Consider the following 22,048-nt stretch of genomic DNA (forward strand, 5'->3'; position numbering starts at 1 on the left):
CATCTAATTAGGATAACCATCTAGATTGAAATTTACTTGTTTTTCAAATTTTGGAGTCTAGAGAACTGCTGTAGAAGGGCAGAGAGTAGCAATTTCTCTGCGGTCATGTTCACAGGATTTATATTACATGATGAAGGGAGAACGCAGCCCCCGCCTTTTCTCCAATGCGTTCCTTGCATAGTCAGCCTCTTCCTCCTCAATGGTTTGGAGATTTGGGGATCTCTGATTTCTACTGTACCATGAAACAGGTAGTGGCTTGATTTAGTAAGCATCTGAAGGTTTGTTTTGTTCAACTCTTGCTAAGTAGTTTTCAGAAAGAAAGGAATTGTTGAGTGGGACATTTGAAGTATAGCAGTTTGGATGGAGTGTGTGGGGGTCCTTCCTCCTTCCCTCCCCCTCTTCCCTTTCTTTCATCTTGGAGATTAAGTCTCAGGAGGAATGACTGATTTAAATTAGGGGTCAGGACAATTACCACCTGCAGAGAGAGAACCCAAGAACTCTGCCACCTGAAAGAAATGATGAACATGAACTAGCAGAGTTTAGGAAAGATAAAAATAAACCATGGTATATAACAGTATAAATGTGTTGGCCTGTCTTACCACAAACATTTTTTTTTTTTTAATTTCCTTGTGGTGAATTCCTTGGTGGTCCAGTGGTTAGGACTCCGTGCTTCCACTGCAGGGGGCACGGGTTCGATTCCTGGTCAGGGAACAAAAACAAAGATCCTGCAAGCCATGCACGGCGTAGCCAAAAAAAAAAAAAATAATAATAATAATAAAAACTTTTCTTGTGGTGAAATAAACATAAAATTTGCCATTTAAACCATATTGTGTACAATTCAGTGGCATTAAGTGCATTGACAGTTTTGTATAACCATCACCACTGTTCTGAAATATCCAGAATATTTTCATCACCCCAAACAGAAACTGTACTCTCCCAGCCTCTGGTAACCTCTCTTCTCTTTCTGTCTCCATGAATTTACCTATTCTGGTACTTCATATAAGTGGAATCGTATATTATTTGTCTTTTCTATCTGATTTATTTCATTTAGCATGATGTTTTCAAGGTTCATCCATGATGTAGCATGTATCAGAATTTCATTCCTTTTTATTGCTGGATAATGTTCCAATGTGTGTGTATACCACATTTTGTTTATCTTTTCTTCTGTCAGTGACCACTAGGGTTGTTTCTACCTTTTGGCTATTGGGAATAATGCTGCTCTGAACATGGGTGTACACGTATCTGTTTGAGTTCCTGCTTTCGATTCCTTTGGGTATATATCCAGAAGTGGAATTGCTAGATCATATAGTAATTCTATGTTTAACTTTTTGAGGAACTACTAAACTGTTTCTCAGCTGTATTGTTCTACATTCCCACCAGCAATGCATAAGGTCTCTGATTTTTCCACATCCTCACCAACACTTGTTATTTTCTCTTATTTGGATGACAGCCATCCTGATGAGTATGTCAAAAACTTTTAACATCTACTCTGATGATTCAGAAGTGCTGCTTACTATTGTGAGGAACCAGTTCCCTCAAGATAGTAAAAGGGAGCAGTGGCCTAAGGCAGTGACATATAAAAGAGGAGCTGCAGGGATTCTAGCCATCATATGCAGTATCTGCTTATTCATAGACATTTTTATTTATAAAGAAGTTTATATTTTTCTTGATGTTAACCTTTTTTTTTTGTAAAATATGTGGACTCTTAGGGATCAGCTGAAACCCTCAGATTTGGAAGGGGCACAATTTAGGAGCCCTTGGATATGTGTGAGCTGCCTGGGCCACACCAGTCAGCTCTTGGATTTGGCTTTTAAAGGCTTGGATTAGTGTTGTGAGCAGTCCCGGGGATGAACCTTTGTAAGAAGTCCTTTGACCTTTCCTATCATTTTAATTGACCTTTTGCCTTGCCTAATGTATATAGTAAGCCTCAACATATTTTCAAATGGAGAACCAAAAAACGTAGGGTAGGACCTGGTGGAAAGGGCTATGAAAGAGATTGAAGCTGTGGCTCTCTTCAGGTGGTACCACTGCTGCTCATAAATAAATCATTTGCCCCATCTCATTGCTTTAGAGAGGTAGTTCTCTGTTATTGCAGTGTCTTCCTGCCCCTACGAGCTGTTGTTGCGTAGTTTTGAATGAGCCCAGGTACAGAAAGTCTATTGGTAAATATTGTTTCTGATGGACCACAGTCTTCTCTCCCTTGAAAGGCTCACAAAACTGTATTGGGACTGGTGAGCCAGAGCTGTGAATAAGAAGGTAATAACTAGGGGAATTAATTTAACCTTTCCCCTAGCTGTCGTTGTTGGGTTTTTGTTTTTTCGGAATAACTACTAGTCCTTGAGGTCAGCTTGAGGGCAGGGTGGAGGATTTTTTTGATCAAATAAGTTTAAGAAATGAGATCTGCTCTGTTCACCTATTGGGGATCTATAGTGCACATTAACACCTAGCATCTTAAAGTTTCCAAGAAATTCTGCATAAAGGCAGTTTAACAGTTTGGTTAATGTGGTGTTTTCCTAATCTCACAACCCTTTTGTTGAGTAACCATTTAACATTCATAGGGACAAATATTTCTCAGGTCACACATTGGGAAATTAGATCATTAACTTTTTATGTACTTTAATATCAAAAACTTTGAATAAAATGTGGATATTCTTGAGCCCACAGAAGTGTGAAGGCATCCCCCAAAAGCATGTTGTTACACCTTCCTCCTCAGTGTCACTTGGCCATCTAAGTATTAATGTGCCTTTTGTATATGGCTCCCTGGTATAGGAGGTAGTTTTTTTTGTTTGTTTTTTTAAATAAATTTATTTATTTTATTTATTTTTGGCTGCATTGGGTCTTCATTGCTGCACGCGGGCTTTCTCTGGTTGCGGTGAGCGGGGGCTACTCTTCATTGCAGTGCACGGGCTTCTCACTGCGGTGGCTTTTCTTGTTGCGGAGCACAGGCTCTATGCGTGTGGGCTTCAGTAGTTGTGCCACGTGGGCTCTAGAGCGCAGGCTCAGTAGCTGTGGCTCACGGGCTTAGTTGCTCCGCGGCATGTGGGAGCTTCCTGGAACAGGGCTCGAACCCATGTGCCCTTCATTGGCAGGTGGATTCTTAACCACTGCACCACCAGGGAAGCCCTAGGAGGTAGTTTTGGAGCAGTGTGTCATTATGGAAGATTCTGTGTAATGGTAACTGCTGTAGAAGTCCTTATTCTTCTTTTTCCCTTCCACTTTTGGGTGGGGAATTTTGCTCTTCTTGGTTGTTTCACAATAAATATTTGGAACAGTACCAAGCATTTCTAGAAAATGGGTGCAAAATGTTGGGGATGAGGATAGTTGGTGTTGTGACCTTTAGTCATTAGTTTTAGAGACTGGGAGAGTTTATCACTAAAAAGAGGTTCTACTGCTTGGGGTAGAATTGCCCCCCCCATCCTGTTTGCTGCCACCTAAAAGACTAGGAGAAGCAGCTAAGGACCTTTATCCCAGGAGGACGAGCTCAACCCTCTATATGGTGGATACCCTCTTTTTCGGAATTGGTGTCTTTAAAATATACAGCTTTGTTGCCAACAGCTGTCACAGATGTTGAGTTTTTGAGCTGGAATAGCTGTGGGAGAAAAGAATGTGTTGGCAAAATATACCTATTGATAATAATCACCTTTCAGATTTAGTTCATTGCTACATCCTAATTTAATATCTCATTCAATTCTCATAACACCTCTATTACATAGTTAAGGGATAATAATTGTAATTCCTCAGTCTGGGAGCTAAAGCATACATTTAACTAACTTGCTCTAATTCATAAAGCCGTTTAGTTTAGTTTTGTTTTTTTTTATTCAAGTATAGTTAATCTACAACGTTGTGTTAGTTTCAAGTGTACAGCAAAGTGATTCAGTTATACATGTATATATAATATTCTTTTTCAGATTCTTTTCCCTTATAGGTTATTACAAGATATTGAGTATCGTTCCCTGTGCTATACAGTATCTCCTTGTTGGTTATCTCCTTTATATACAATAGTGTATATGTTAATCCCAAACTCCTAATTCATCTCCCCCACCCCCTGCTATCCCCTTTCATGACCATAAGTTTGTTTTCTATGTCTGAGTTTATTTCTGTTTTGTAAATAAGTTCATTTGTGTCATTTTTTTAGATTCCACAAATAAGTGATTATCATATTGTATTTTTCTTTCTCTGTCTGACTTACTTCACTTAATGTGATAATCTCTAGGTCCATCCATGATGCTGCAAATGGCATTATTTCATTCTTTTTTATGGCTGAGTAATATTCCATTGTGTGTGTGTATATATATATATATATATATATACCACATCTTTATCCATTCCTCTGTCGGTGGACATTTAGGTTGCCTTCATGTCTTGGCTACTGTAAATAGCGCTGCAGTGGACATTGGGGTGCATGTATCTTTTCAAATTAGAGTCTTCTCCAGATATATGCCCAGGAGTGGGATTGCTGGATTATATAGTAACTCTATTTTTAGTTTTTTAAGGAACCTCCATGCTGTTCTCCATAATGGTTGCACCTATTTACATTCCCACCGACAGTGTAGGAGGGTCCCCTTTTCTCCACACCCTCTCCAGCATTTATTATTTGTAGACTTTTTAATGATAGTCATTCTGACTGGTGTGAGGAAACACCTTATTGTAGTTTTGATATGCATTTCTCTAATAATCAGTGATATTGAGCATCTTTTCATGTGCCTCTTGGCCATTTGTCTGTCTTCTTTGGAGAAATGTCTGTTTAGATCTTCTGCCTATTTTTTCACTGGGTTGTTTGATTTTTGGATAATAAGCTGTATGAGCTGTTTGTATATTTTGGAAATTAATCCTTTGTCGATGGCATCATTTGCAAATACTTTCTCCCAGTTCATAGTTTGTCTTTTCGTTTTGTTTATGGTTTTCCTTTGCTGTGCAAAAGCTTCTAAATTTAATTAGGTCCCATTTGTTTATTTTTGTTTTCATTTCCATTACTCTAGGAGACAGATCCAAAAAAATATCACTGCAATTTATGTCAAACAGTGTTCTGCCTATGTTTTCCTCTAGGGGTTTTATAGTAGCCAGTCTTACATTTAGGTCCTTAATCCATTTTGAGTTTATTTTTGTGCATGGTGTTAGAGAATGTTCTAATTTCATTCTTTTACATGTAGCTGTCCAGTTTTCCCAGCACCACTGGGAAAGAGACTGTCTTTTCTCCATTGTATATTCTTGCCTCTTTTGTCATAGATTAATTGACCATAAGTGCATGGGTTTATTTCTGGGCTTTCTGTCCTGTTCCATTGATCTACGTATCTTTTTTTGCGAGTACTATACTGTTTGATGACTGTAGCTTTGTAGTAGAGTCTGAAGTCAGGGAACGTGATTCCTCCAGCTCCATTCTTCTTTCTCAAGTTTGTTTTGGCTATTTGGGGTCTTCTGTATGTCCATACAAATTAAAAACAAGTTTGTTCCAGTTCTGTGAAAAATGCCATTGGTAACTTGATAGGAACTGCATTGAATTCTATAGATTGCTTTGGTACTATGGTCATTTTAACAATACTGATGCTTCCGATACAAGAACACTGTATATGTTTTCATCTCTTTATTTTTTTATTTTTTATTTTTTTGCGGTACGCGGGCCTCTCACTGCTGTGGCCTCTCCCGTTGCGGAGCACAGGCTCCGGACGTGCAGGCTCAGCGGCCATGGCTCATGGGCCCAGCCGCTCCGCGGCATGTGGGATCCTCCCGGACCGGGGCACGAACCCGTGTCCCCTGCATCGGCAGGTGGACTCTCAACCACTGCGCCACCAGGGAAGCCCTGTTTTCATCTCTTTGTATCATACTCATTTTCTTTAAATCAGCGGCTTATAGTTTTTGGAGTACAGGTCTTTTGCCTCCTTGGGTAGGTTTATTCCTAGGTATTTTATTCTTTTTGATGTGATGATAAATGGGATTGTTTCCTTAATTTCTCTTTCTGATATTTCTTCGTTAGTATATAGAAATGCAACAGATTTCTGTGTATTAATTTTGTATCCAGCAACTTTACCAAATTCACTGATGAGCTCTAGTAATTTTCTGGTAGCACCTTTATGATTTTCTATGTATCTGCATATGTATCTGTATCTTCATGTCATCTGCAGACAGTGAAAGTTTTACTTCTTTCCCAATTTGGATTCCTTTATTTCTTTTCTTTTTTTTTTCTTCCTCATTGCTGTGGCTATGGCTTCCAAAACTATGTTGAATAAAAGTGGTGAGAGTGAGCATCCTTGTCTTGTTCCTGATCTTAGAGGAAATTCTTTCAACTTTTCACCATTGAGTATGATGTTAGATGTGGGTTTGTCATATATGGCCTTTATTATGTTGAGGTTTGTTCCCACTGTGCCCACTTTCTGAAGAGTTCTTATCATAAATGGATGTTGAATTTTATCAAAAGCTTTTTCTGCATCTACTGAGATGATCATATGGTTTTTATTCAGTTTGTTAATGTGGTGTATCACACTGAATTAATTTGTGGATACTGAAAAATCCTTGCATCCCTGGGATAAGTCCCACTTGATCATGGTGTATAATCCTTTTAATGTATTGTTGGACTTCGTTTGCTACTATTTTGTTGAGGATTTTTGCGTCTATGTTCATTGGTGATACTGGCCTGTAATTTTCTTTTTTTGTGATATGTTTGTCTGGTTTTGGTATCAGGGTAATAGTGGCCTCACAGAATGATTTTGGAAGTGTTCCTTCCTCTGCAATTTTTTGGAATAGTTTCAGGAGAGTAAGTGTTAACTCTTTTAATGTTTGGTAGAATTTGCTTGTGAAGCCATCTGGTCCTGGACTTATGCTTGTTGGGAGTTTTTTAACTAGTGATTCAATTTCAGTACTGGTAATTAGTCTGTTCGTATTTTCTATTCCTGCCTGGTTCAGTTTTGGGAAATTGTACCTTTCTAAGAATTTGTACATTTCTTCTAGGTTGTCCATTCTATTGGTGTACAGTTGCTCATAGTCATCTCTTATGATCCTTTGTATTTCTGTGGTGTTGGTTGTCACTTTTCCTTTTTCATTTCTGATTTTATTGATTTGGGCCCTCTCCCCTTTTTTCTTTTTCTTCTTAAAAATTAATTAATTTATGGCTGCTTTGGGTCTTTGTTGCTGCGTGCAGACTTGCTGTAGTTGCCTCGAGCAGGGGCTACTCTTCGTTGCAGTGTGCGGGCTTCTCAGTGTGGTAGCTTCTCTTGTTGCAGAGCATGGGGTCTAGGTGCGCGGGCTTCAGTAGTTGTGGCACAGGGGCTCAGTAGTTGTGGCTCACGGGCTCTGGAGCACAGGCTCAGTAGTTGTGGCGCACGGGCTTAGTTGCTCCACAGCATGTGGGATCTTCCCAGACCAGGGCTTGAACCCGTGTCCCCTGCGTTGGCAGGTGGATTCTTAACCACTGAGCTTCCAGGGGAGTCCCTCTCTTTTTTCTTTTTTTTTTTTTTTTTGCGGTACGTGGGCCTCTCACTGTTGTGGCCTCCCCCGCCGCAGAGCACAGGCTCCGGACGCGCAGGCCCAGCGGCCATGGCTCACAGGCCCAGCCGCTCCACGGCACGTGGGATCCTCCCGGACCGGGGCACGAACCCGTGTCCCCTGCATCAGCAGGCGAACTCTCAACCACTGCGCCACCAGGGAAGCCCCCCTCTCTTTTTTCTTGATGAGTCTGGCCAAAGGTTTATCAATTTTGTTCATCTTTTCGAAGAACCAGCTTTTAGTTTGTTGGTCTTTTCTATTGTTTTTTTAGTCTCTACTTCATTTATTTCTTCTGATCTTTATGAGTTCTTTCCTTCTACTAACTTTGGGTTTTGTTTGTTCTTCTTTAGTTGCTTTAGGCATAAAGTTAGGTTGTTTATTTGAGATTTTTCTTGTTTCCTGAGGTAAGCTTTATTGCTATAAACTTCCCTCTTAGTATTACTTTTGCTGCATCTCATAGGTTTTGGATTGTTATGTTTTCATTTTCATTTGTCTCTAGGTATTTTTTTATTTCCTCTTTGATTTCTTCAGTGATCCATTGGTTGTTTAGTAGTGTATTGTTTAACCTCCACGTATTTGTATTTTTTGCAGTTTTTTTTCATGTAGTTGATTTCTGGCCTCATAGTGTTGTGGTCAGAAAAGATGCTTGATACAGTTTCACTTTTCTTAAATTTACAGAGGCTTGCTTTGTTGCCCAGCGTGTGATCTGTCCTGGAGAATGTTCCCTGTACACTTGAGAAGAATGTGTATTCTGCTGCTTTCGGATGGAATGCCCCGTAAATATCAACTAAGTCCATCTGGTCTAATGTGCCATTTAAGGCCTGTGTTTCCTTATTGCTTTTCTGTCTGGATGAGCTATCCATTGATGTAAGCAGGGTGTTAAAAGTCCCCCACTGTTGTGTTACTGTCAATTTCTTCTTTTATGTCTGTTAACATTTGCCTTATATATTGAGGTGCTCCTATGTAGGGTGCATATATATTTACAATTGTTGTATATTCTTGGATTGATCCTTTGATCATTATGTAGTGTCCTTCTTTGTCTCTTATAACAGTCTTTATTTTAAAGTTTATTTCGCCTGATGTAAGTATTGCAACTTCGGCTTTCTTTTGATTTCCATTAGCGTGGAATACCTTTTTCCATCCCCTCACTTTCAGTCTGTATGTGTCTCTAGATCTGAAGTGAGTCTCTTGTAGGCAGCAAATATATGGGTCTTGTTTTTGTATCCATTCAGCCAGTATGTGTCTTTTGGTTGGAGCATTTAGTTCATTTACATTTAAGGTAATTACCGATATGTATGTTCCTGTTGCCGTTTTGTTAATTGTTTTGGATTTGTTTTTGTAGGTTTTTCCCCCCATTCTTTGTTTTCTTGTTGTGATTTGGTGACTAACTTTAGTGTTATGTTTGGATTTCTTTTTCTGTTTTGTGTGTATATCTATTATGCATTTTTGTTTTGTGGTTACCGTGAAGTTTTTGTATAGGCGTCTATATTTATACGTGCTTATTTTAAGTTGCTGATCTCTTAATTTCAAACGCATTTTAGATACCCTGAATTTGTATTCTCCTCCCCTGATGATTACTGTTTTTGATTTTCTATTTTACATCTAATTGTTTTGTGTATCCCTAAACTGCTTATTGCTGGATACAAATGATTTTACTACTTTTTAAAAAATTTGTTTATTTATTTATTTTGGGCTGCATTGGGTCTTTGTTGTTGTGCACGGGCTTTCTCTAGTTGTGGCGAGCAGGGGCTACTCTTCGTTGTGGTGAACAACCTTCTCACTGTGGTGGCTTCTCTTGTTGCAGAGCACGGGCTCTAGGCATACGGGCTTCAGTAGTTGTGGCACACGGGCTTAGTTGCTCTGCGGCACATGGGATCTTCCTGGACCAGGGCTCAAACTCGTGTCCCCTGCATTGGCAGGTGGATTCTTAACCACTGCACCACCAGGGAAGTCCAGATTTTACTACTTTTATCTTTTAATCTCCCTACTAGCTTTGTGTGTGGATGATTTCCTACCTTTATTGTATGTTTGCCTTTCCCAGTGAGATTTTTTATTTTGTAATTTTCTTGTTTCTAGTTGTGGCCTTTTCTTTTCCACCTAGAGCAGTCCCTTTAGCATTTGTTGTAAAGCTGGTTTGGTGGTGCTGAAATCTTTTAGCTTTTGCTTGTCTGTAAAGTTTTTGACTTCTCTATCAAAATTTAAAGAGAGCCTTGCTAGGTAGAGTATTCTTGGTTGTAGGTTTTTCTCTTTCATCACTTTAAGTATATTGTGCCACTCCCTTCTGGCCTGCAGGGTTTCTGCTGAAAAATCAGCTGATAGCCTTATGGGAGTTCTCCTGTTTGTTATTTGTTGCTTTTCCCTTGTTGCTTTAATATTCTCTCTTTATATTTAATTTTTGTCCTTTTGATTACAGTGTGTTGCGGTGTATTCCCCTGTGGGTTAATTCTGTATGGGACTCTGCACTTCCTGGACTTGGGCGACTATTTCTTTTCCCAGGTTAGGGAAGTTTTCAGCTATTATCTCTTGAAATATTTTCTCAGGTCCTTTCTCTCTCTCTTCTCCTTCTGGGACCCCTGTAATGTGAATATTAGCATGCTTGACGTTGTCCCAGAGGTCTCAAACTGTCCTCATTTCTTTTCATTCTTTTTTCTTTTTTGGTTTGGCAGCAGTGATTTCCACTATTCTGTATTCCAGCTCACGGATCCATTCTTGTCCTTCATTTAGTCTACTGTTGGTTCCTTTTAGTGTGTTTTTCATTTCAGTTATTGTATTCTTTAATTTTGTTTGTTTCCCTGGTGGGTGAGGTTGGTCCAGGGGCTTGTGCAGGCTTCCTGGTGGGAGGGGCCCGTGCCTGCCTCCTGGTAGGTGGAATTGGGTCTTGGTTTTCTGGTGGGCAGGGCCATGTTTAGGGCTGTGTTTAGAGGCAGCTGTGGACAGGAAGTCTTTAGGCAACCTGTCTGCTGATGGGTGGGCCTGTGTCCACACCCAGCTTGTTGCTTGGCCTGAGGTATCCCAGCACTGGAGCCTACAGGCTGTTGGGTGTGACCAGGTCTTGGTGCCAATATATCAGCCTCCCCCATGTATCTGCCACCAGTGTCTGCGTCCCCAGGGTGGGCCACAGCTGCCCCCCACCTTCCCAGGAGACCTTGCAAGACCAACAGGTAGGTCTGGCCCAGGCTCCTGTGAAATTACTGCTTTTGTCTTTGGTCCTGGTGTGCATGAGATTTTGTGTGCACCCTTTAAGAATGAAGTCTTATTTCCCCCAAGCCTGTGGAGCTTCTACAATCAAGCCCTGCTGTCCCTCAAAGCTAAATGCTCTAGGGGCTCCTCTTCCTGTTGCCAGACCCCCAGACTGGGGGCCCTGATATGGGGCTCAGAACTCTTGCTCCTGTGGGGAAACCTCTATAATACAATTATTCTCCAGTTTGGGGTTCACCTACCTGGGGGATATGGGATTTGATTATATTGTAAGTCCACGCCTCCTACCAGTCTCATGGTTCTGTCTTTATGTCTTTAGCTGTAGAGGATCTTTTCTGGTAGGTTTCAATCTTTTTCAACAATGATTGTTCTGCAGATTCTTGTGATTTTGGTGTGCTTGTGAGAGTTGATGAGCTTAAGGTCCTTCTACTCCGCCATCTTGGCCACTCTCCTGTTTAGTTTTAATTATGGAATCAAAACTGGAATCCAGGTCTCTTGTCTTCCAAACAAGTGCTCTTTTTGCTAACTGCATTGACAAATTTGTTTCAATGCCAAGTGTTTAAAATAACGTTTTACATAAATATTTGTATTTGTATGGAAGTTTTATGGCTTAGAAAATTTGGTAGCCAGGAGTAATATTATTTTCTTTATATAGATGAGAAAAATGAGTCTTAGAAAGATTGACCTACCCAATATTGTAGAGTTTGCAAGTGAGAGCAATGACTAGAACTTAGCCCTTTTTTTGTGCAGTGTTTTCCTGATAAACCAAGCTGTTGGTACATGGTCTCTATAGTGGTTGTCAATAAATACATGCCAAAATATATATGTTGAAGATCAATCTCTTCTTGATTCTTCAGCCCTGTTGCTAGAAAGGGTAAGTTTCAGGTTTTAGAGAGTATCAAACTTTTCTCCCAGATCCAAGGTTATAGACCAGGATTATACTAGTCCACTTTGTTGAAGGCATCACTTGAATAATTTGGTTTTTGGGGGGGGTCTAAGTAATAGGTCTGGAAAAGGCAACTGACCTTGTTTCTCACAGAAATCATGGGAAGAGTTAGGACTGAGAGTACGTGTCAGCAGTATGTCCAAGGAGGAATTGGGCCAGAACTAGCCTTTGGCACAGGCAGGCATCAGTCCATTTAAACTGTAGCACTGGATTGAGACGCATAGTTAATTATGTTTCTGGGCCCAGGTTGGGCACCTGAGGGTGTTTCCTAGGCTAGAACAGTGCACTGAGAATGACAGCCCACTAGTGGGAAAAGCCCAGCAAAGATCTAGGAAATGCAAATGATAGTCAATTTATTAATCTAATTGAGTAGAACAGTTATTGCGTCCCTGTTGACTATCTCTTATTTGCTCAGCAAGAGGTCTCTGAAATTGATGTATCGCTCTAAAGCTCTAGGCCAGAGAATGTGTTAACTACAGAGGGCAGCGTAGCTTAAGTTGGCTCTTTACATCAGTCTAAGAAATGATACTGCATCTAGAATGAATTAAGAGCAAGAAGTTCAGTTTAAAGCAGAGGTTCTCAGATTTTAGAGAGGAGCAGAATCACCCTGAGGGCTTGTTAAAACACATTACTGGGCCTTACGCTCAGAATTTCTGCTTTAGTAGGTCTGGGCTGGAGCCCAAGAATTGCATTAGTAACAGATTTCCAGGTTGATGCTGATGCTGCTGGTCCTGGGATCACACTTTGAGGACCACTTATCTAGGAAGAGATGATGAAGTGGGTATAGCTGTTTAGTTCTTCTTGATTAAAGCCTTCACAGAGGAGGGAAAGGGGAACTAACCTGTCAGTTTCTACCACAGTCAAGACCCTGTGCCAGATGACTTGCAGTCATTTAATTTAACCCTTGAAACCACTCTGCGAAGTAGTCCTTATCCCCGTTTCCGCTCTCAACATACACGTTCAGAGCTTACTGGAATAATTCTTACTTCAAGGACAGCTTTCACTTATAACTCAAAGAATAATGTTGCATATACCATTATATGAACATGATTTTATGTAATGTAGAGGATATATTAAATTCTGTTATTGGTGATACATATTCGTTGCTCTTCTTGTACATTTATGAGAGATATAAGATGTAGGTTCACTTAGCAGTAATGATTATACAGTAGATAGAATTGCTGAGACATTATGTTTTCTCATACAAAACATGAAGAGAATGGGAGGTTTATTTTAACATTAAGTAAAATACATTTTTAGATCACAGGAAAGATGGGCCTATGTTAATAATTTTTTTTTTTCCTTTTGGCCGTGCCATGGGGCATGTGGGATCTTAGTTCCCCAACCAGAGAATCGGACCTGCGCCCCCTGCATTGGAAGCATGGAGTCTTAACCACTGGACTGTCAGGGAAGTCCCAGGCCTATGTTAATTTTGTCAGCGTTTTTTTTTTTTTTATGGTGCCAGTTGGTTATTGACCAGTCCTATTGTAGAGACAGATAAAGGGAGGGATGGTGAATTTCAGAATAGTTGGTACCAAAAAATGGCCTACATTCTTGATAGTACAATCACAGTACTTAACTCCTTTAAAGTGTTCTTTGTTAATGTTATTTTTGAAAGGTCAACTTGTTTTTAGTGGCTTTCAGTGAAGTTACTTTGTGTTGTTGACAGATTCGCACAGAATTATTAGAAAAACAACAACAGTGATATAAGCAGTTGAATTGAAGGCATCTGGGAAACCTGCTGTTCATTGTGAAAATCATCTTTGATCTTGAAATTAAAAGTAAAGCTGGAAAGGAACTTACAACCGAGAAAAAAAAGAAGTTTGGGATCGGACTCACGGGATCTGGGCTTGGAAATGCCTCAGGTAAATCATACAGAGTAGGTGCAGAGTTTTATATTTTCCCACTGCAGTTGGTTCAGTAAGTTCTCTGAATCTTAACACAACTTGTTACACTATCTTTTAAAGACATTTTGCTTCTGATCTCAACTGGTTTTGAATACATGTCCTTCCTTTGCTATAGCTTTGAAATTTAATGAGGTTGGCACAGGGAGCAATGCGAAGAAGTTGGTTAGAAGGTAGCAGAGGTGCTGGCTTTTATGGGGGCTAAACCAACTCCCCTGAAAATTACTCTGCCACAGAAAGCCCATTTGCATCCCCTCTATCTTCTTCTAGTTTCCCAATTTTCCTTTCCCTTCATGCCCATTGAATTCAGTTAGGAGGAAATGGTGAGGGACTTCAACCTTTCTCTCTTTCACACACATACATACATACATACATACATACATACATACATACCTATACCTCCCACAAAACATGTCTAAGGATAACTGTATCTATTTATGTCATGGTAACTACTTTGAATTGCTCAGTTCTGGTTTGAGGCAGTCACCGAAACAATAAACGAAGTCCTGTTAGTCCCTATTCTGCATATCCAAACTTCTTCCCTTCCCCCTCCAGTGGTTAGGTCTTATCCCTCCACCACCACCCCCCCTTTTTTTTTGTCTGTGTTGGGTCTCCACTGCTGCACGCGGGCCCTCTCCAGCCACGGTGAGGGGGGCCACTCTTAGCCGCGGTGCGCAGGCCTCCCACTGCGGCGGCCCCTCCTGCTGCGGAGCACGGGCTCCAGAGCGCAGGCTCAGCAGCTGCGGCGCACAGGCCCAGCCGCTCCGGCACGTGGGATCCTCCCGGACCAGAGATCAAACCCGCGTCCCCCGCATTGGCAGGGGCGACTCCCATCCACTGCGCCACCAGGGAAGCCCTATCCCTCCCCTTTTTATGCTGGGGAGAAACCTAGAAATAATGAGAGGGCAGGGACTCTGAGGTGGCTTTATGTGGGGCCAGGCAGAACTGTGCCTCGAGCATGGGAAATCAGCAACTTGCCGAGATGGTCCAGTGATTTGGAGGCAGGCAGCGGAGGCAAAAGGGGGTTTGCTAGCTGACAGTAAAAAGACCAGTGGCCTCCCTCCACCCCAACCACTATACCAAGCGGACTGCAGATACCCATTTTGAGTTCTTTCCCATTCAAGGTTTCATTCGCTATTTATTGAATACTTGAATTTAGGTCTATAAAACACTTTATTTTGAGCTTGCAACCTGGCGAGCTTGCGGAAAGTAAGAGAAAGAAAAGAATGGGATGGGAAGTACCCATGGAGGAAAACATGGTGAAAGAGTGTGTGAAAAGGGGTCAGTCTGTGGTAGGTAGAAAGTATATGAATAGAGAAATATAAGCAAGTAGACTAATATAATTTTTAAAGTTTTGACAGAAACTTGCAAGAGAAGAACAAAAAGGCAAACAGGGAATTTGTATTCTTTCCCATCTTCTTCCTTTATCCAAGTTAGATTTCAAAGTGAGGACTTTGACTTGTTTGGGCCACTTTAGTAGTCTTAGCCCGAACTTCACTCTGAAGTGATTTGTTTACACCTTGAAATGGTAAAGGGGGGATAAAGAGAAAAGAAGGAGCATCAACTCTGGGTGCCGAGTCTTTTCTTCTCCCTTTCTTACTTATCATAGAAATTGTATCCTTCTCAGGGATCACGATTAAGGCTACTGAGTTCATGCCCCAGTTACTGGCCTCACTCAGCAGATTTTTTGATATTTGGCTGATCCTGTCTCCATCACATTCCTGGAGGGATTTGTTGGACTAGAGATGCCCAAATGGTCTTACACTTGTTTTGGGAAATAAGACATTGAACTCATTTAGGAGTATAGAGACTGTCTTGCTACCTCTGCAGACCCGAAGAAATGGCAGGAGATTCTCCACTTTCTGGAGTTAGAACAGTGAGTGTTGTTAGAGATGAATTTGAAGAAATGTTACATAGCTAATAAATAAAAGTACTCATTAGGTACTACATGCTGACTCTGGTGGCTAAATAAGCTTTAGTTTTTAGAAGTTAGGTATAATTAACAATTTCCAGTCTATTCCTTTTCCAACGTTTGATGCATCTTAGTTATTTTCCTAATATAAGTCCATAGTTTAATGTTAGTTAGATATTTTAAATGTACTAAAATTAAAAAGCAGGGAAAAATACAAAATTGTTTTAAAGATAATTATTAGTTGGTGTGAGGGTGGGGCTTGTGTGTAATAAACTGGTCTCGAAGCAGTCATTAACTTTCCAAAATTAAAATCACTCTGTTGTAGCCTAGTGTAAGCGGAATGGATCCGCCTTTTGGGGATGCCTTTCGAAGCCACACCTTTTCAGAACAGACTCTGATGAGCACAGATCTCTTAGCAAACAGTTCAGATCCAGATTTCATGTATGAACTGGTAAGTAACATTTTCTTGGATTCTGCTTTAATCGATTTGAGGTAAAGGTGTTGTATCTTTTTTTTATTTATAAATGTCTAAAAAGAAAAAATGATGTGATCAGGCCAAATTTTATTCTTGTCACTATCAGTCTGGTATTTTAGAAGGGTGTATGAACCCATTGAAAATAGTAAGAGGAAAGGTTATCTAAATATCCTTAAGTCTAGTTTTTGATGATGCAGGTAGAAGCCGTCTTTTTAATATGCCTAACTGCTAAAGGACTTTAAAGCTGGGATATTTAGGAATGATAACATTGAGCAAGGCAGATGACACAGAGAATGTGAGACAAAGGTAGCAATTCCAAGCAACATCTGAATATACTAATCATTTATTCTTGAGGTAAATAGACACTTAAGATTCTTAAGAAAAAGACTTTAAGAATAATTTAAATTACATGCAACTTAAGAAACACGGAGGTATATATATAAAACTGGAAAACTAACACAAATCCGTTAATTTGCTAAAAATTATTGAGTTGTACGCTTAATAGAGGTGAATTTTGTGGTATATAAACTATATTTCAATAAAGCTGTTAAAACACACAGAGACATACATGCAACCAAAAAAAAAAAAAAAAAAAAAAACCAAAACCCCACGAACAAATGGAGAAATCAAAACAGAACAAAAAAAAACTGGAAAGCTGAAAATTTCCTCATTTTCTTCCTGAGCCTCCACCCACCAAACCTTCTCTCCAGCGATAATTACCACTAACAGAGATTTTCTATGCATATATAAATATATGAATATTTTAAATTGGATGACATATCATTGATACAGTATTCTGTAACTTAACTCTTTTTAACATAAAAACGTCATAAGTGGCCTTTCATCCTAGTACATTAGAGCTTAACCGCATTCCTTTTAATGGCTGCATAGTCTTACTGACATTTAAAAAATCGTCTCTCTACTCATGAGGAGTATCATACTCATGAGGAGGTAAAGTACTTTCCCATGCCCAAGAGTTGTTACCAGGTCTTACCAAAGATCTTATCTTTCTGTGGCTGAGTTGCACCTCTCTTTGGATTGCTCTTCACCTCTATGTTTAAATTCTCAGTTAAGAAGACATATTCTGTGATGAAGGTAAGGCCTTTGTTATTTGCTTTATAATTGAAGCTTGTTTCTGAGAAGGTCCCCAAATCCTTCTAAGTTAAAGATCAGGAAATGTATACCTTTTTTCGGGAAGAGTGTTTACAGTGAAGTTCAAGAGCCCTGAACCATACCTAAGTTTCTCAGGGGACATATTTTCCCTATTTTATTTTTCCTTGCCGGAGGAGATGATATTAAATGGAATGGTAGAGTGTCATGTAAGTAGTCTTTATTGCAAAAGCAGACCACAGGTTGAGTACCGATTTATCAATTTGATACATGAAAGTGAGGATGGAGGTAAATAATTCTTTCCTCAATTACGGTATGTGATTTTTTTTTTTTAAACCTTTCTCAGGATAGAGAGATGAACTACCAGCAAAATCCTAGAGACAACTTCCTTTCTTTGGAGGACTGCAAAGACATTGAAAATCTCGAGTCTTTCACAGATGTCCTGGATAACGAGGGTGCTTTAACCTCAAACTGGGAACAGTGGGATACATACTGTGAAGACTTAACGAAGTACACCAAACTAACCAGCTGTGACATCTGGGGAACAAAAGAAGTGGATTACTTGGGTCTCGATGACTTTTCTAGCCCTTATCAAGATGAAGAGGTCATAAGTAAAACTCCAACTTTGGCCCAGCTTAATAGCGAGGACTCTCAGTCTGTTTCTGATTCCCTTTATTACCCTGATTCACTTTTCAGTGTCAAACAAAATCCCTTGCCCTCATCATTCCCTGGTAAAAAGATCGCAAGCAGAGCAGCTGCTCCTGTGTGTTCTTCTAAGACTCTTCAGGCTGAGGTCCCTTTGTCAGACTGTGTCCAAAAAGCAAGTAAACCCACTTCAAGCACACAAATCATGGTGAAGACCAACATGTATCATAATGAAAAAGTGAACTTTCATGTTGAATGTAAAGACTATGTGAAAAAGGCAAAGGTAAAGATCAACCCAGTGCAGCAGAGCCGGCCTCTATTGAGCCAGGTTCATGCAGATGCAGCAAAGGAGAACACCTGCTACTGTGGTGCCGTAGCCAAAAGACCAGAGAAAAAAGGGACGGAGCCTCTGCAGGGCCATGCCACTCCAGCTTTGCCTTTTAAAGAAACCCAGGAACTATTACTCAGTCCCCTGCCCCAGGAGGGGCCTGTGTCTATTGCAGCAGGAGAGAGTAGCAGCCTTTCTGCCAGCACATCGGTCTCAGATTCATCCCAGAAAAAAGAAGAGCACAATTATTCCCTTTTTGTCTCTGACAACTTGGGTGAACAGCCAAACAAATGCAGTCCTGAAGAAGATGAGGAGGACGAGGAAGATGTTGACGATGAGGACCATGATGAAGGATTTGGCAGCGAGCACGAACTTTCTGAAAACGAGGAAGAGGAAGAAGAGGAAGAGGATTATGAAGATGACAAGGATGATGACATCAGTGACACTTTCTCTGAACCAGGTATTGTAGTGCTTGGAGGCTTACTGAATTGACTTTTTGCTACTCTCTTGAAATAGAAAGTTTTGCTGTGGATGCTTTCTTTGTCTTAGTTTGGGGATTAAATGACTTAGTATCTTGACTTGGATATGTAATTGCTTTTATCTATTCAAACAGCTCTAAAATAATCACTCTTGCTCATGTGTAGTTCATATGCTGATTCCTCGAGGGCTTCTTCTTAATTTATCTTATGTTAAGTGATCTGATTTGTCACTCTCTTGAGCAGCTGTGCAAAGATGCCAAAATTGATTGGTTTAAAAAATATTCCTATTTCTGCATGTGTCCCTCTGTTATAATTGAGGTATGTTTGGAGTCCCTAGAATGGTGAACCAAGCAATGATGGTTTATATTACTCATCCCTAATAACCAACAAAGCCTACTTAATGAATAAGGTAAAAGAGAGCTTTTTCTTTGTGTCTGCTGCATGTTTCATTTGCACAGTATTTTTCCATTGAAGAAAAATACATGCTATAATTTAATGAGCATGAAGGAGTCTCTGCTCTATTTATATACAGTGCATATAAAAAAAAGGGAGAAAGAAAATGAAACCTGTGGGGAACTGGTTCACTTCAGCATGTACATGGTTGGGCCCTTGCCACTGTTGGCTTGTGCAGTTTATTTATGAAAAACAGTGTTGCCAAGTGGCACACAGTTAAATGCACAAAGAAGTGAAGATCTTCACATTTAAGCGAAAGTTATTTTCTTCAAAAATAATGTTGGTACTATAACTTCTACATAAAAGACCAAGTTATTAAGAAAAATATAAATTGTGAAAGAGAGCCCTTTCATTGTTGGAATTTCAGGCAGTATATAAACATTGGTATTTAATTTTCAGAAAGCTTTTTCAGCCATAGTAGCTATATTGTAGCCAGTGAAGCATATTATTGCCCAGAGACTTTTCTCTTAGTGAAATCTTTCTATTGCACAAATGCTTCGATTTATGCATTTGACACAATTAAGTTGTTTGACTTGAGTGGATTTTCAAGTAAGGAAAAGGTGGAGGAAAAGGGTTTATGCCTTTTCTTTGGTTTACTTTAGCACTCAGTATAGCCTAGACAGAACAATTGTCTTTTCTGCTTAGCAGGAAAACTTTTCTCTCAACAAGTTAATGAAATCTGCTTTGAGGTGTTTCAAACTGTCTTTGCAGTTAGCAGTAAGTTATATAGCTCCCTCCCATAGGGAGACCAGAGTGCTCTCCATGAGTGGTCCTTAAAACCTGACAGGTCAGTCCTATTGTTTTGAGTCCCATATTTAGAATTAGGGTAGGAGGGAGGGTAAGGGTTGAGACAAGGAGTGATAACTAGGAAGTGGAAAGTGTGGGGAAGAAAATGCCTTTACCGGCTGGTGCTAAAAGGAATATAGAAATCTGAGGGAGTCAGTAAATCCCACTATCACCAAGCAAGGCAGGCAAGGACTATACTGTTGATTCCACTTCTGGTTGTAGTTTTGCTTTTCTTTGACTTTTTTTTTTTTTTTCGGTGGGATCTTAGTTCCCTGACCATGGATTGAACCTGGGCCTCAACAATGAGAGCGTGGAGTCCTAACCACTGGACTGCCAGGGAATTCCTGCTTTTCTTTGACTTTTAACTCCAGTTTAAGTTCATCCTTGATCTTTTGACTTGATTTCACGTGGATAAATGTGTTGAGAGATGAGTAGGTCCATGAAGAGAAACCACTTGATAGGCTGACCCTCATTTCCATTTTCTCAGCCTTTTGACTCTTGTTGGGGGTGGGGCGGGAGAGCCCTGATTTGTGAGTTTGTTGGTGTTAAGCAACCAACAGTGCTTTAAACAGAGATGTGTTAGCTGGCATTTGTCAGGGTGAAGCCCTCTTCTTGGTGCTATTTAACAATGCTAAATGTTTGGATGGCATTTAATTCACTCACTTCCAGTTGACTTGAAGTAAAACCTCTTTGGTTAGTATTACTTGGACACTTCTCACAAATGTCAACGAATGACATGCTTTATCCACAGATCAGTGATATTTTATGGTATCTTGGGGGCTTATTCTCATTTGCTAATGAAAATTTCCCCTCTTTTTGGAAGAAAGAGCTAAACAAGTGACTTTAAGAATACAAATGTGAGTTATTGGTGAGAGGCAAGAAGAAATTCTTTGAAGCAGAAAAGTGGGATAGTTATAGTTTCTTCAGAGTGGGTTGATTGGTTTAATTTGCAGCAGTTTACAAAGGCCCTTTTGTGATGACTAGCTCCCTTGATGCTGTTTCTTGGCAGTTGGCTACAACAGTGCCTGAGCCTACAAAGCTCCAGGAAAGGTGTAAAATGGAGTTTCAGTCCCTACTCTGGACTTGCTCCCAAGTTTTAATAGAGCCTATTCTGTGGACAGGCTACAACTGTTTGGGGTCATGGAATTACATGGTTGTAAGGCTAAGAATTAGGCCCCCAGAATGGGAGTTTATTTTGTAATCCCTACTAAGGATTTTCATGATTGACTTTACCAGCTTAATGGCAGTAATCTGCACTAACCAAAGATGTGTGATCAGAATTTTAGGCCTTTTTGACTACGTTTTGGTAACTGTGTCAGGAAGGAATGAGTTAGATCAATATGGTGATCCATCAAATGGAAAGAAAATGGAAAAGGCTCCATGGGAAATGTTACATTAAACAAATCATTGATTTGTTAAAAAAAAATTGTGTGTGTGGGGTGCCTATTTTTGTGTTAGGCACTGTGTACTAGATTTTTGGCTATGCAGAGATGAACAAAATAGACACGATCCTTATCTTCATGCAACTTAGAGTTGAGTGGGTTTATTTACTGTCATGATTTCTCGGTCTTCTGATCTTATGTGTACTGTGACTTGGCAAGAGAAAGATTCAGGACAAGAGTTTCTTAAAATTTATTTGACTACAGAACTCACTTGTGATTGAAGACATATTTTATAGTAATAGTGTTCCTTAGAACACACTTCGAGAAATATTTAATCACCTTAAATGCAAGACCAGTGATCTGGGAATATAATTTTCATGCATTCTACTTGATAACAGTAGTCTCTGTATTGAAAGGCAGATGACTTCAACAAATCCATTGTGTGTGTGTGTGTGTGTGTGATTGTGAGTTCATGGTGTATGCTATTAGAAAATATTAAAATATTAGGTCAAAGAAAACTGATAACCCTTAAATACTTTTTTTGGGAAAATGCTGAACATTTGTAAGTAAATAAAACTGGTTATTAATTTGGGTGGTAGAGAAGAAATCCAAATCCTAATGACTCTGTGGAATATATGTGGGGAGAAAAATCTGTTTAGACCATTTAACTAGATAGGCACAAGCAAAGCGGGAAGCCCATTTGGAGCTGGAGTCATGGGGCCTGAGCCAGTCCCAGCTCTGCCAAATCACTTAAACCCTCCATTGAGCATGTTTCTTTGTGTAAATAGGGTTAATAACCTCTTCCTACCCAGTTCTTAGAAGCCTCAAACGAAACATCTGCGAATGAAATACATGAGTACGTTAAATGAGAGAGACAGTGTTTTGCCAGAAATGTAGGCCACCTAAGGGCGCATATCAAATAAAGTGTCAGGGGATGGGTTGCCTGAGGAAGCT

At 39.9% G+C, this 22,048-nt stretch overlaps 1 protein-coding gene across 3 annotated transcripts in view; it reads left to right on the forward strand.

The window, feature by feature from the left end:
• CREBRF (CREB3 regulatory factor) overlaps positions 1-22,048 on the forward strand; it is a 65,810-nt gene that overhangs the window by 12,548 nt on the left and 31,214 nt on the right. For all 3 annotated transcript variants that reach the window (XM_082620525.1, XM_082620524.1, XM_082620526.1), the window contains exons 2-4: positions 13,290-13,485; positions 15,762-15,887; positions 17,368-18,454. In XM_082620525.1, coding sequence (XP_082476651.1) covers positions 13,477-13,485; positions 15,762-15,887; positions 17,368-18,454 — 1,222 coding nt within the window. In that variant the 5' untranslated portion in view covers positions 13,290-13,476. The remainder of the gene's footprint in view (positions 1-13,289; positions 13,486-15,761; positions 15,888-17,367; positions 18,455-22,048) is intronic.

Source organism: Mesoplodon mirus, assembly GCF_964341445.2.
Source record: "Mesoplodon mirus genome assembly, chromosome: 5".
Taxonomy (NCBI): Eukaryota; Metazoa; Chordata; class Mammalia; order Artiodactyla; family Ziphiidae; genus Mesoplodon; species Mesoplodon mirus.